The 15905-nt window shown below is 40.8% G+C and overlaps 1 protein-coding gene across 4 annotated transcripts in view; it reads right to left on the bottom strand.

The window, feature by feature from the left end:
• LOC126267417 (RNA-binding protein Raly-like) overlaps positions 1 to 15905 on the bottom strand; it is a 381807-nt gene that overhangs the window by 36244 nt on the left and 329658 nt on the right. For all 4 annotated transcript variants that reach the window (XM_049972649.1, XM_049972651.1, XM_049972648.1 and 1 more), the window contains exon 6: positions 3852 to 4045. In XM_049972649.1, coding sequence (XP_049828606.1) covers positions 3852 to 4045 — 194 coding nt within the window. The remainder of the gene's footprint in view (positions 1 to 3851; positions 4046 to 15905) is intronic.

Raw genomic sequence — 15905 nt, 5'->3', positions numbered from 1 at the left:
ATCATACAACGACATGTAACACTGAAATTTAAAATTTCAAAATGGAAGACCGGAAGAGAAAAAGAAAAGAGTGAAGAAATAAAGAGAAAGGTGGGACTTTTTTTTTCAGCGGTACTATACAATTAAAAGCCATCTACTGTCCGTTGAACTAAAAAAGAACGAAGCACTAGTTCATTACAAAGAATTTTTTCCAGTTAACGGTGTGCACTTAGTTATCTCTTCAAGGCACAGCGTTCATTTGTTTCCTCCAATTATTAACTAAATCTTTTCCGGAAAAAAATACTTGGTTGGATAAAGCAATGATCTTGAATCTACTGCTTGTGTCCTGAAATTTTCTCACATCCCAGGATTAACGAAGGAAAGGGTCACTGAAATTCGAACCCGAGATTTCTGTCCGTCTCGCTCCGGAAGCGAAAAACGCTGACAAAATTATGAGTGTAATGGAGTTTACTTTTGGGGTGACTATGCAGATGTTTTGTAGGAGGAAACGAACGGCTCACCACGTGCGGCGCTGATGTGTTTCGCGGCGCCTTTGGTGACACACCACCCAGTATCGAACTGAATAACTTCGTCCCACAATGTGATATTTGTTCTCTTTATTTTTGTTGGTATAAGTTTTCCTCTCATCCAGTCGCTTACGAGGCTCACTTGAGTCGTGACAGCCAAACTGATTTTCAGATGTCAAAATAAGAGTAACATGAATACACAGGAGGGATGGTCACTGCTAAACCTGTTCTACTGAGACTGTGTATAAATGCAATAAAATAAGGAACATTCGCTCTCTCTCTCTCTCTCTCTCTCTCTCTCTCTCTCTCTCAAATGATATGCTACATACTATGCAGAAACAATAAAACTATTAATTCCCGTGTAGGATACGAGATTTATATCGTTACCCGTGTGGGATACGAGATTTATATTGTTACTCGACAAACACAGTGGCGCTGTAACCAAAAAGATCAAATTGAAGACCCTGACTAACTCACAGACTCCTAGTGACATCTACGTACGTACTTGGTTTGGTGAGAGGTAAAGAAGATATGAATGCTTCCAAGTGAGTTAAACTAATAGTCTGATGAGAATTATTATGTTCTATTATAAGTGTAAATTTTGGTAATCTTATACATGTAAAGCTCAAAGTTTTACGAAAACTAATTACAGAGGCATCAGTAATAATATAAGAATAAAAATACGGAAAGAAAAGTCTCTAAAAGAAAGCAGAATTAAGTAGCAAAGGCTGAATTAGATTTAAACACATTATAAGTTGACTGATCCAGTTCATTAATTAATGCCTTCTGTTTTAAAAGTGGATAAATAAAAACATTTTCTTATCTAAAAGTGGGAGTATTTGTTATATGAGACCTTTTTTTCGTAATGGCGGATTGCAGACTTCATTGCCAGAGCAACAATGTAGAATATGCTATTCCTATTACATTCAAGTTAATTAATTTGTATTAAAAATATTGTGTAGAAACGTCAATGATAAATCATATGAACCAAATGCTAAAGATTTTACATAAATTATGCAGACTTACACTAATCTTTGCTTGCATAGATGAATAGAAATATAATTGTAAATGTATCTAGTCGTCACAAAATATGTATTTACACTCACATTTCTGTTTCCCTATGCATCCCAAGATACCCACAATGCTTTGAGACTTGCTCGAAAATTCTGTTTGAGGCTGCTATATGTCCTTTGTACTTACTAAATTGTAACCACTGTTTTTATCCTATCTGATAGTGATGTAAGGCGAGAGGAAACAGAGCTTGTGATATCGGGAAGTATTTTTATTTTTATTTTTGCTTTCCCACATGTATTTTACTGCATTCTATCTATGAAATATCTCCAGAATCTACGCTTCATGTACTGAAATGGTATTTTGTTATATTCTCTAGCAGACAGTGCCACAGGTTATTGCAACGCCGTAACACAATCAATATATGTCGTCTTAATCCATATAAAACAACCTGAAGATGGGATTTCAAACCTGTCAAAGGCAACGTGAACATGAAATAAAAGATGAGTGGGAACAGTATGCTTGTTGTTTCATTTGCTACCATAAAATAGGCTTCCTTTCTCTGTAAGTGGCAACGAAGTTCGTAATCGTACTGCCCAGTACACCTTAGTCTTTATGATATACGTAAGTACATGATGCAGTACAAATTAAAGATATAACTCTCGCAATACATTGTTGCTGTAGTAGTCATTGTTTCTTATAATTGTTCAAACAGATAAAATCACTAAAAAGTGCATTACATTTGTTTCTTATAAAATATTGTATTGAATATATCGCTTAGGCAAACATATCTTTACACTGAAACTTATGTACCCTCTATTCTCCTTCACTTGGATGGTGTGTTACTGCTTTCGCGCGATTTTGTTGGAAGTTAACCGTGTTCCTGTCCATTTCTTGGTAGCCAGTAGTTCGTCTCAAGAATTCTCGTGGGAAGTGGAAAGTGAAAAAGGTGGAATAGAATAATTTCGAAGAGTAGAAACATTCCCGATACGTGCTGTTACTTATTTAATTCATAGATAAACCGATACCTAATAATTCCTTCCAGCATCTGTTTGAAGGAATAATGAACTTACGAACACAAAATCGATAGAAAGAAAATACAGTATTCAACGAGAAATATAATACCTTTTATTGACGCTCTCTTCGTCACGTTACACAGATGAGCATTGTTTTATTCTGTCGTAGTTTTAGCGTAGTTCGCTAAACCGACAATAATTTTTCAAGCAATATTTGGAGCACGTCCTGGTAGATTAATACTGTGTGCCGGACTGGGACTCGAACTCGGGACCTTTGCCTTTCGCGGGCAAGTGCTCTACCATCTGAGCTATCCAAGCAAGACTCACGCGCCGTCCTCACAGCTTTACTTCTGCCAGTATCTCGTCTCCTACTTCCCAAACCTTACAGAAGCTCTCCTGCAAACCCTGCAGAACTAGCACTCCTGAAAGAAAGGATATTGCAGAGACATGGCTTAGCCACAGCCTGGGGGATGTTTCCAGAATGAGATTTTCGCTCTGCAGCGGAGTGTGGCGGTAGGAGACGAGGTACTGGCAGAACTAAAGCTGTGAGGACGGCACGTGAGTCGTCTTGGATAGCTCAGTTGGTAGAGCCCTTGCCCGCGAAAGGCGAAGGTTCAAAAAGGGTTCAATTGGCTCTGAGCACTATGGGACTTAACAGCAGTGATCATTAGCCCCTTAGAACTACTTAAACCTAACTAACCTAAGGACATCACACACATCCATGCCCGAGGCAGGATTCGAACCTGCGACCATACCAGTCGCGCGGTTCCGGACTGCGCGCCTAGAACCGCGAGACCACCGCGGCCGGCAAAGGCGAAGGTCCTGAGTTCAAGTCTCGGTCCGGCACACAGTCTTAATCTGCCAGGAAGTTTCATATCTGTGCACACTCCGCTGCAGAGTGAAAATCTCATTCTGGAAACATCCACCGCACTGTGGCTAAGCCATGTCTCCGCAGTATCCTATCTTTCAGGAGCGCTAGTTCTGCAAGGTTCGCAGGAGAGCTTCTGTAAAGTTTGGAAGGTAGGAGACGAGATACTGCCAGAAGTAAAGTCTTGAGGACGGCGCGTGAGTCGTGCTTGGATAGCTCAGTTGGTAGAGCACTTGCCCGCGAATGGTGAAGGTCCCGAGTTCAAGTCTCAGTCCGGCACACAGTTTTAATCTGTCAGGCGCACACTCCGCTGCAGAGTGAAAATCTCATTCTGGAATATTTCGAGCAGTTAAATGAGAGAGGGACTTCAGAAGCTGTAGATTATGTATTTTTAGTCTTTTGCTTAACAGTAATTATGGCGCTTTAACGACTTATGGCCGCGGCACGTACTGTAGGTCTTGATGTCCTGCGAGGCGGTACAGCTGTTGTGGGCGGCCGAAGCGGCAGCGGCGGCGGCGGCGGCGGCTGCGGCCATCTTGGCGGCGGCGGCGGCGGCGGTGGGCCTCGGGGGCGGCGCCACCAGCCGCGGCCTCTTGAGGGGCGGCACCAGCCGGGGGGCGGCGAACGCTGCCGACGCGTAGTAGCTGCAACAGAGGGCGGTGAGCGGAGGCGGAGGCGGTCACTCCCCGCACTACAGCAAGTGGTTTCAAGTCCTCATTAATCTACAGTGGCATTTAAAGACAGGTCGCTGTTCAAAACTGTTATCAAGAATTTCGAAAAGCTCTTCCAGAACTATTTCAGCTTTTTTTCAGTTTAATGATCTGTCAGTGGGACATAGACTGCATATTTTTAATATATATGGTATCTCCATAAGCACTATGTGATCAAAAGTATCCGAACAACCCCAAATACATACGTTTTTCATATTAGGTGCATTGTGCTACGACTTACTGCCAGGCACTCCATATCAGCGAAATCAGTAGTCATTAGACATAGTGACAGAACATGAACATGATCGAACATGATCACGTCATTGGGTGTCACATGTGTCAGATGTCTGTACCCGAGATTTACACACTCCTAAACATCCCTAGCTCCACTGTTTCCGATGTGATAGTGAAGTGGAAACGTGCAGGGGACAGGCACAGCACAAAACCATACAGGCCGACTTCGTCTGTTGACTGTCAGAGACTCCCGACAGTTGAAGAGGGTCGTAATGTGTAATAGGCAGACATGTAGGCAATCACCTAGAATTCCAACCTGCATCAGGATCCACTGAAAGTACTACGAAATTTAGGCGGGATGTAAGAAAATTTGAATTTCATGGTCGAGTGGCTGCTCAGAAACCACACATCACGCCCGTAAACGCCAAACGATGCCTTGCTTGGTGTAAGGAGCGTAAACATTGAATGTGGCGATCCGATGGCAGGGTGTGGGTATGGCGAATGCCCGGCGAACGTCATCTGCCAGCGTGTGTAGTGCCAATAGTAAATTTCGGAGGCGGTGGTATTATGGTGTGGTTGTGTTTTTCATGGAGGGGGCTGGCACCCCTTGTTGTTTTGCTTGACACTATCACACTACACGCCTACATTGATGTTTTAAGCACCTTCTTGCTTCCCACTGTCGCAGAGTAATTCGGGGATGGCGATTGCTTCTTTCAACACGATCGAGCACCTGTTCATAATGCGCGGCATGTGGCAGAGTGGTTACACGACAATAACATCCCTGTAATGGACTGGCCAGCACAGAGCCCTGACCTGAATCCTACAGAACATCTTTGGAATGTTTTGGAAAGCTGACCTCGTACCAGGCCTCATCGACCGACATCGATACCTCTCCTCAGTGCAGCACCGCCGTTCCCCAAGAAATCTTCCAGGACCTGATCGAACGTATGCCTGCGAGAGTGCTAGCTGTCATCACGGCTAAGGGTGGTCCAACATCATATTGAATTCCAGCATTACCGACGGAGGGCGCCACGGACTTGTCAGTAATTTTCAGCCACGTGTCCGGATACTTCTGATCACATAATGTACATATAAGTTTTTCCGAAACACTTCAAGTCAACTTCCTTATATTTTCATTTCTGCCGACTTCAGTGACCTAGCAGCTGTAGTGTCAAAATTTCGTTGTGAAGCTAAACGTCGCAGTTTCTGTTGCTAGCTTCGAGCTCTGATTACGTCAGCATTTCCCCTCGAACGTCTTTACCCACCGTAAAGGCCGCTCTCGTCATTTAGACTTTTGTTCATCGTTTTCATCAAAGGTTTCTGATGAATGCCGATGTTAAGAAATAGCACTTTATTTGCATTAAAATAGTTTTTAACGCAAGTAGTATGCTATTTTTTCACATCAGAAATCTTGTTATTTCATTCACACCGCCACTCCCCAATGCAATCATACTTCTCGTTTGTGACACATACACTGGCTGTTCCGGCTCGGAGAGGAAGTCGTTACTCTATGAAAAAGAAATGTCTCCTTTGTTGTTGATACTCTGCGAGCCGACCTAAATCTCTCTAAGTTTCGGTCGGAGTAGAAACGTTAAAGCCGGACGGTGGAGCACTACACTTATAACCAAGTTTAATTATTTGTTTTTGGGTCATGTGTTGTCTCAGAGTAGGATATACACCCAACGCCCTCATCCTGGACCACCAACATGATCATGTTCGACAACGTTCATGAGTGCATTACGCGTTCCTACCTCTCGCTATATGCAGGTACGACCAGCATGGTCGAATCTGGTAGTTTTGGTAATAGGCGTGTTATGGTGTGGGGAGCCATAATGTTGCGTGCTCGTACTGACCTCCAAATAGTTGAGCATCTTACACCCACCGTCAACCTTATTGTGACACTATATTCCTTCCACGGGTGCGTCTTTTGAGCGGTGGATTTGGCGTTGATTTCATTTTTATGAATGGCAATGCACTATCACATCTATCTGCGCGTATGGAGGAGCTATTGGAACGATAGGATGTTCGGCAAATGGACTGCTCAACCCATTACTCAGAATTAAATCAAATCGAGCCCGTAGGGATGCGTTGTACTAAAGCACATCCACCAATGACCATCCAACAGTTGTAAACCGAGTTCGTGGATGAGTGGAACGCCCTACCGCAACACATCCTTACTCGCCATGTGACCAGCATTGGAGCACTTTGTATAACATGCCTTGCCGTCCGTGGTGTAATGTCAGGAAACCATCTCAAATTACGGTGACCTCGCTGCAACTGTCGTTTCCATCCTCTCATTGCGAATATCTTTCAGTTTCCTTCCGTATTACACTTATTATACTGTCGTAGTTCTTTCAACGTACGGTCCAGGTTTCATCGAGCTATGCTACTTGGCATTGACACATAGTGCGAGTGTCACTATCACCCTTAAAGGTTTGCACTCTAGTGTGTGTACTACGTTATATACTATTAAACCATAGGTCCTGCGGTTGTGATACTTTTGAAAGGCCAGATAAACGTGTGGTTCCTGAAGAGGGGCAGCAGCCTTTTCAATAGTTGCAGGGGTAGCACTCACGATGATTTAGCCTTGTGTTATCAACCTGCAGTGCTGGTACTGCGAACGGCTGAAAGCCAGGCTAGTGAGGAGCGTGTCGTCGTCAAGAAAAAAACAAAAAAAGCACCCTGCTGGTCTTACTGGGGAATGTCAGATACTTTATTGTGGTAGGAAAGTTAGAAAATTTCAAAAGGGAAATGGGTAGGTCGACGTTAGATATTATGGTAAATAGCGACGTTTGAAAGGAAAAGCAACTCTGGTCAGGTGAGTAAAGGGTTATAATTACAGAATCAAATAGGGATAACGCAGGAGTAAGTCGAATAATGAATGAGCAGATAGTAATGCGTGCAAGCTATTATGTAACGCTTATTGAACGCCTTGTCACAGATAAAACAGAGAGAATGTACGATGAGAAAGAGCAATTTATTCAGATACAAAGACAGTGAAAAATGTCATTGTGATGTGGGGATTAGAATTCGATAGCAGGAAAAGAAAGACAAGAAAAACTAGTAAGACAGTATGGTCTGGGCAAAAGAAATTGAAAGAGGAAGGCGCTTGGTAGAATTTTGCAAAGAACATAAATTAATCATTCCTAACAGTTTGTTTACGAATCATGAAAGAAGGTTGTATTTGTGGAAGAGACACAGAGATACGGGGATACTTTATATCAGTCGTATAATGACAGAGATTTCGGACCCAGGTTTTAAACTGAAAGATACAATCAGAGGCAAATGTGGACTCTAACCAAGATTTATATGTTATGAACTGTCGATTAATCATTGCTAACACTCGGTTTAAGTATCATGGACGAATGTTTTATTCGTGAAAGACACCAGAGATACCAGAATATTTTATATCAGTTACATAATGCAAAGACAGAGGTTTCGGACACTGATTTTAAACTGAAAGATTCTACATGGGTCAAATGTGAAGTCTGAACACAATTTATAGGTTATGAACTTTATATTAAAACTGAATAAATAGCAAAACAATAGTAAATTAAGTAAATGAGAACCGGATAAGTTGAAAAAACGAGAGATTGTTGAGAGTTTCAGAGGAACCATAACGGCAAGGACGGACTAGAACAGGGAAAGGAATACAGTAGAAGACGAATGGGTTTCATTGAGATAAGAAATACGAGTGGTGAAGACACCAGAGGACAACAGGACCCAGCAGAAATCCTTAGCTATCACAAGAGATAATGAATTTAATTGGTAAAATGGAAATGCCGTGTGGATAGGGCCTCCCGTCGGGTAGACCGTTCGCCTGGTGCAAGTCTTTCGAGTTGACGCCACTTCGGCGACTTGCATGTTGATGTGGAGGAAATGATGAGAAGTATAATACAACACCCAGCCCCTGAGCGGAGAAAATCTCCGACCCAGCCGGCAATCGAACCCGGGCCGTTAGGTATGACATTCCGTCACACTGACCACTCATTTACCAGGGGCGGAGAATTCAGTTGGTAAAAGAAGAAAATATACAAATGTACCAAATGAAGCAGCGAAAGGGAATGCTGATGTCTATAAATGAGGTTCAAAATAAGTTCAAAATGGCTAAGCAGACAAAGTTAGAGGACAAATGTAAGGATAATGAAGCTTACACAACTAGGAGAGACAGATACAGCCGACAGGAAAATTAAAGAGACCTTTGGAGAAAAGAGAAGCAACTGTATGAATATCAAGCCCTCAGATGGAAAAACAGTGCTATGCAAAGAAGGGAAAGCTGAACGTTGAAAGGAGTGTATAGAGCGTCTATACTAGGAACACGAATTTGAAGAAAATGTTATAGAAAGGGAAGAAAACGTAGGTGGGAATGACTTGAGAGATATGGTACTGTGAGAATCATTTGAAAGACCACTGAAAGACCTGGGCCGCTGGAGCACACGACATTCCGTAGATGCTACCGATTGCCTAGGGAGAGCAAGCCATGACAAAATTATCCAATTTGGTGTGCAAGATGGATGAGACAGGCGGAACTCCTTACGACTTCAAGAAGAGCGTAATAATTCCAATACCAAAGAAAGCAGGCGCTGCAGATGTGAATATTACCGAACTGTCAGTTTAACAAGTCATGTAAATATTTAAATAATCAGCAACCAGTTGCATAAAAGAAATTTAATTTATTTACCTATTTCAGGCACTTAGAGCCATTCTTTAGAAGCAAATGGTTTAGAGCGCCTGTACGAAAATGGTTAAGGCACCACATGACAGACTACAAAAACATCAGCCTTGTACGACTGTAACAGATATCTCATTTAAAACAATAACAATAGTGTTAGTAAGAAAAAATGGTATACAGTCTATCTACACTACTCATAAGATTCGTTAGTACACGATAATGGTAAGAATTGACTTCGTCAAAAACAGCAAAAGTGCAAGCATTCAGCTTACTAACAGAACAACGTTTAAGCACGTAGTGGGCACAGCTGTTCGTTAGAACGATTTTATCCAGCAGTGTCTTTTCCCGGAAACATTAGGTACTTGCAGCTATTGATATCTTCCTATTGTCATCCCTTGTGCACAACTATCCTTGTTTCCAACACACAAGCACAAAGATTTCCACAAGCCCTCTTATTTGACCTCATATCATGATAAGCATTCCCTCATTCTCTCCTTGAATTCTCTTTTCTAACAACACAACAGAAACGCTTGTTGCCTTTTATCCTTTGTCTCCCATTCTGTCTCAATGCTGTCTTCTTCTTTCAGCAAGAGGACCCCGATTTTAGAGTAATATCCCTCATTACATTATAGAGTGATTTCCAGTTTCAAAAGACAGCTAATTATCTATTTCATAAGTCGCCAATAATGACTGGTTTTGCTTTGTATGCACCATTTACCCCATAAAACTAGGTACTCTGCTTCCCCACCAGAAAGTTTGCATTTACAAACGTCCCTAGCTGGAAAACTCTTCCTGCGTTTCGCTCCTTCAGAATTCGGTATGCATGAAAAACTAGCTTTTCTTAAAACGGAGCTCTAATTGCCTGATATATTCATCCAGTGTTTGAGAATGAGTTTAGGAACCAGACGTCTGTAGATGTTTTATACATGGACATGACAGTTCGATTCTTCATAGAATCGTGGGTGGGGTATACTGGTTGTGTGATAAAGGTTGTGTGATAAAGGAACATGAGAAGGTTGAACGTATCAGCCAACCAGTTGCAGATAAGGGTTTCCTGGAACCCGTGGCGTAGTTTTCGACAATTTTAAAGTTTTCTTCTTACAAGGTGTAATGGAGCCTAAAAGCTGTATTAGTGGTTAGAAAAATATTTTAATCAGCAAAGTATTAATTGCAGCCAAAACATTGTGTGTCAAGGGCACTGACTTGTCAGTCACATGCTGATTATGTACGTTGAATAAAGCCAAACAGCTCAAGTCATATTAGACATCGACCTCAAGAACAAAAATAATCGAAGTTATGACTTGGGATACCATCACTAAAGTGTTACAGGTGTGCACATCCAGTGCCAAGTGTTGTGGCCTTCACGCAGAGTAGTTGTATACGGTAATACATAATGATGGCATACAGGTTACAGCAGTATGTACATGAAAAATAACAAATGTCAGCTGCCCAAAATGCACAGGCTCTAGCGGTAAGGAAACCTAGCTGCAGAGGACGCGAAATGTGTGCACGTATGAAGTGCGTCCAGAATGCACTGAGTAGACTATGTAACTACAACAGAAAAAGAAAAGAAAATCAAAAATTGTATAAAGCCATTGTCAATTTAAAAAGGTATCAAACTGAACAACTATAAAAGTGCAAAACCAACAATGCAACGAAATTTCGCCACGTATTTAGTAAATAGTGCTATTGAAAGTAATAAATATTAAAAATAAAGGGGACGAGGTAACATTAAATTTATTAAAAGCTAATTGCTAAAATCGAGAAATTTCAGCTTAGCTGTAGAGAAGTTTCCAAACGCCAGATGGAGCAGAACAGCCATCGGTTTTTGTCAATGATGTATCCATCTTATGAACACATATAATTACAAGAGCGATTACTTATTTAACACTATTTACTACATAAACGACGACATGTCGCTAAAGGACAATTTCTGCATTTCTCTCTGCGAAAAAACAATTTTTCACTGAACTGAGACGACGTTCCAAGTATTTGCTGCACTTGAAAAGAGACAGACACTGCATAAAAACACTACACCTATCTTCTGCAAAGTATGGAACATTGACCAAATTATCAGTAACATGAAGAAATTTTTTAAAATGTGAATCGAACAGAGGAGCCAGCTTATCACATGCTCCATCTTGGTGAAAGTAATTGTGTACGCAGGTGGTACACACGTGCAGCATAGAAGAACACACCTTTTATTCTCTCTATTGTGATATTCTCTTCGGACAGCTGTATTTAAGGTTGTTTATTAAGCGCTATTTACTTCGATGCGTTGAAGACTTCATCAACACGCTCACGTGATGGGCATCGACTTAATGCGCAACCGCAAATTATTAATGTGCAACCGCAAATTATATTATCTCATAATGGTAAGCCATTGTGAACTATGACATTCAGTGAATCGGAATCGATAGCGATTACTAAACAACACTAAACACGACTCTGCGAAAAGGGTATTGCTTTGAAGTGAATTAATGGTTCATTATTAGACGACACAAAAAACAACTGAATTAGCACAGGCCATCACTTGCTAATCACTAACGAATTTATAAGCGTTAATTACCATCTCTCTCGCAACCACGCGGTACTTGAAGACTGTATCTAAGCCGGATTAGAAACACTGCATTGACTTAATTTACGTCAGTGTAAATGAAAGACAGACACACTAATCCAAAAACTTCGACCGGAGGACTGGAAGAATTGATGCAATTTGTCTGAGGAGCAGAAGATGTATAGAAGCCATATATATCTGTCAGGTGTATTTGAACTAACTTTGCTTTGTTGATGACGTAGTACCGTCCTCTTATCGTCCAGATGAATTTCGACGACCAATGGATAGATTTGGCACAGCAGTGTTTGAAGTACGTCATGAAATTTACACATCGAAAAGGAAACGAAATAACATAAGATATAGAACCGGATGACACGCTTTTTATTCTTTTTTTATTTATTTAAGGACAGTTCTTGACAAGGACTGGATGTATAGGAAAGAAATTACAAAAATTAAATGAATGTCTGAAATAACAGACACTGTTGACCATCCACAGCCGTACGAAATATTTCGAAATTATTTAGCTGACTGCGAATTCCTCGACATAACTAAATTCGCCACCTACTTCGCAGGTGGACTACGAGAGAATAATGAAGACGGTATGACCAATGAAAGTTTGGGTTGGTCCAAGAATCATGCACGGATAGCCAAGATGTTAAGCGACAGTTCGCGAGAAGTGCGAGTTGCGGATTTAAGTTACGGTCAGGCACAATTTCTTTTATGTCAGTGGTGTTCAGTGTTTGTTGATCTAATGCAGCTGATGTCAAGGAATTTGCAACCAAAGAAATACTTCAGAAATACCAGAAAGTTGATTATGCGCTAACGTGCTTTTAGTATACTCGAAAGGCCATTCCAATGCGCCTAAAACGAAAATTTTACAATCCATGTGGATCTCAACTTTCACCAATAGCTGAGAGTTCAGGTATCTTAAAGTCAAAAACTAAAAGTTGCTCAGCGAGCATCACGAGTGTTATTAGGAAAGACAGAAAAACAAACAAATTAAATCAGCGAACAGTCTGGAATAAAACACGTAAGTAGTGCTGTTTTGAAAACAGGCCAGGCTTATAAGTGGGAAACGGACCAAAGAGGTTCCCGAACGCACTCGGCGATAAAAGACTGTAATCATAAAGAGAAGGAGCATGGAACAGTAAAACTAATGCGGTTGTAACGCATGAAGTAGTTTGGAGGAGAATCTATCTGACAGTCGTTGTCACATGGTTGACGATGACAATCGCGATATTAATAGATTTTTTAAAACAGATTATGATTCATTGTATCTTAAGTATCTCTTCCAAATTGAGAAAGAAGAGGATCTGGACCTCAAGAATGAAGCAGTTAATAGTCAAACACTACGTGGTATAGAAGCTAAGATAAAATTCAGGAGAAATTAAAACATTAGAGAGACAAGAGGATGGTCTCCCTCAGACGAAACTGAAATCAAGACTTGAAGCTGACGAAGCCATCAAATTAGGAAAAATCATTATTATGATACAATGCTCATGTTTTGCAGATGTTTCTCTCAGGACAGTGATCCCGCGCAAAAACAAATGAAAATAGAACAAAACTTAAGGCTCCAAATACCATTTGCAAACACCAAATACATGTCCAGCAAATATCTGTACACTAAATTTCTAGAAACTATGCGCGGCAAAATCGGCAGAGTTTCTCAATTCAAACATTTACGTGAAACCATTTTGGAAACTGACCAAAATATGATTAGTTACGAAATCTGTTGTCACAAATGGAAAAAGCTTTCAGGCATACAAATAACAAAAATGCATCGGAAAATATCTGCATCTGAAGCAAAATCTGAAAGTCTATAATACTACAACACAGCCATCAAACCAGAGTAACTTTATGGGGGGAATTTAAAACAGAAAACGAAAAATGTTAACGAGAATTTTAGGTCCAAATTGTACTGAAGAAAGAACATACAGACCTTGTGCAAATAAAGTAAATGGGAAATATACCAGTATTTACCCGTATATGAGGAAAACGCAGGCTACAGTTCAATTGGGACATTAGACGAATGAAATTTACCCGATTAACTAGACAGATTGTGGCATTCTACGAAACTAGCATTGAAGCTGAAACTGAAACAATAAAACGGATCACTGCAGTAAAAGAAGACCTAAAAGGAGAAGAATAACAAAACACGGAAGACCAAACAAAAACTTTCAAACTGAAAATTCACGACTGTACATTTGGCCTGGCAGAAAAATCCAAGAAGACTTCAACAACTTGGTCTGAAGACCGGAAAAGAGCCCATTCTGCAGTAGGAAGTTAATGTGAACACAAAGAAAAGCTGAAATAAATATACAATGAAAATATTCCTTGTGGTACATCCCTTGGTCCATTGGGGCCGAAGAGTCAGTAATGGAAATTATATTCAGTGGGGCCGAAGAGTCAATAATAAAAATTGTGTTCTAACTATAATCTAATTTGTTTCTTGAGACATAATATACGCAGACTCCAAGATTTTTTGTGGTAAAGCTCTTTAAACATTTTCCGCTTGAATATTTCTCATGATGATTTCGACATTAAAGGGCAAACCTATGCCACAATGAATAACTTTTTCATAAATAATTTCTGTCTCTTCGGCTAAGGAAGCGTTGTGAATTTCCCACACAAGAATAAGAACAAACGATTAATTTTATAGGAGGCTTTTTATCACACTTTCTCACAATTTTTCTGGTATACTTAAGACGGCGGGGAGATACTCCTGACGTGTATAGCGGCGCGTGCTTTTGATACCACTACATGATCCGTCCCTCCCTGTTCCACTCGGGAATGGCGTGTGGCAAGAATGATTGTTGATAAGCCTCTGTATTAGCACGAATTTCTCAAATCTTGTCTTGGTCATATCTCGAGATGAATGTGAGAGGAACTAATGTCGTAAAGTGCTCATTCGAAATTTCAATTTTAAGCTTCTCCGTGATGCACAATGCCTCTCTCGTATGTCTGCCTTTGAGGTTTATTGCGCATCTCTCTAAACAAATTCGTGACGAAGCGATCCGAACTTCGTGGGATCTTCTCTATCTCTTCCCTCAGTTCTACCTGGTTAGGGTCCCAGACTAAGGAACAGTACTCAGGAATCGGTCGAACGCGTACTCTGAGACACTTCCTTCGTGGATGAGTTAGATTTACTTAAGATTCTTCAATATGAAATCTATTTTCCTTAGCCAGCCGGGGTGTCCGAGCGGTTCTAGGCGCTACACTCTGGAACCGCGTGACCGCTACGGTCGTAGGTTCGAATCCTGCCTTGGGCATGGATGTGTCTGATGTCCTTACGTTAGTTAGGTTTAAGTAGTTCTAAGTTCTAGGGGACTGATGACCTTAGAAGATGAGTCCGATAGTACTCAGAGCCATTTGAACCATTTTTTACTTTTCTTACTGTTTGTTTTATGTGATCATTCCACTTATGGCCGCTCTGGAACGTTACTCCATCATCAGTAGTGTAGTTGTACAATACTGGATTTCCTGTGTATGTGTAATATGATAATTTATTTACATTCAGGGTCAAAGGCCAGAGCGTACACCATTCATCCATCGACCTCTTGCATGTCATTCTGAAAATCGATACTGTCTACTGGCGTTGCTGCTTTCTTATAGGCAACGGCATTATCTACGAACAATCTTAAAGAGCTTCTGACACTTTCTGCTCATCATCTACATAGACTGTAATAGCAGCGGTTATGTCACTCTCCCTTGGGGTTTTGTTAAAATTACCTTCACATCTGCTGGTTTTTGTCCACTAAGAGTGACATGTTGAGTTCTGTGTGCAAAGAAGTCTTAAAAGCAGTCGCAGATATTGAATCCTCCCATTAGAAAAATTTATGAATTACTGTGCTGGAAAACCTCTACGTTATTTGATTTTCAAACAGCTGAGCAGAACTGAACGTACTCGGACATTCCGCTCTTTACTTATTCTGATCAACACTAAATTGACACACAATATTTTTAGCGCAACGCAATCTGACTTTCAATAATCCCTACAAAAGAATGGCCGTGACTAACAATTTCATGAATCACTTACCTCACAAAAATCTTCGTTACTCGACCTACTGAAATAGAGCGAGCGCCAATACTGCCAGCTAAATAAAAGTTTCTAACTACTGATAGGCATAGCTAACAAATGAAATATTTTGATACAGAACAAACAATGTATTTACCTTAATAATGTTCAAAAGTCTTCATATATATCAGTTCATGATATCCAGTATTACAAATCCACTGTTTCCGATGGACACACCTCCAGATCGTCCGCTCTCAAAATTCTACCATCTCTCTCCCCACATTCACCACTACTGGCGACTCACCTCCAACTACAC

The sequence above is a fragment of the Schistocerca gregaria genome, chromosome 4, assembly GCF_023897955.1.
Source record: "Schistocerca gregaria isolate iqSchGreg1 chromosome 4, iqSchGreg1.2, whole genome shotgun sequence".
In the NCBI taxonomy this organism is placed as follows: domain Eukaryota; kingdom Metazoa; phylum Arthropoda; class Insecta; order Orthoptera; family Acrididae; genus Schistocerca; species Schistocerca gregaria.
This window is presented reverse-complemented; position numbering and strand designations above follow the sequence as displayed.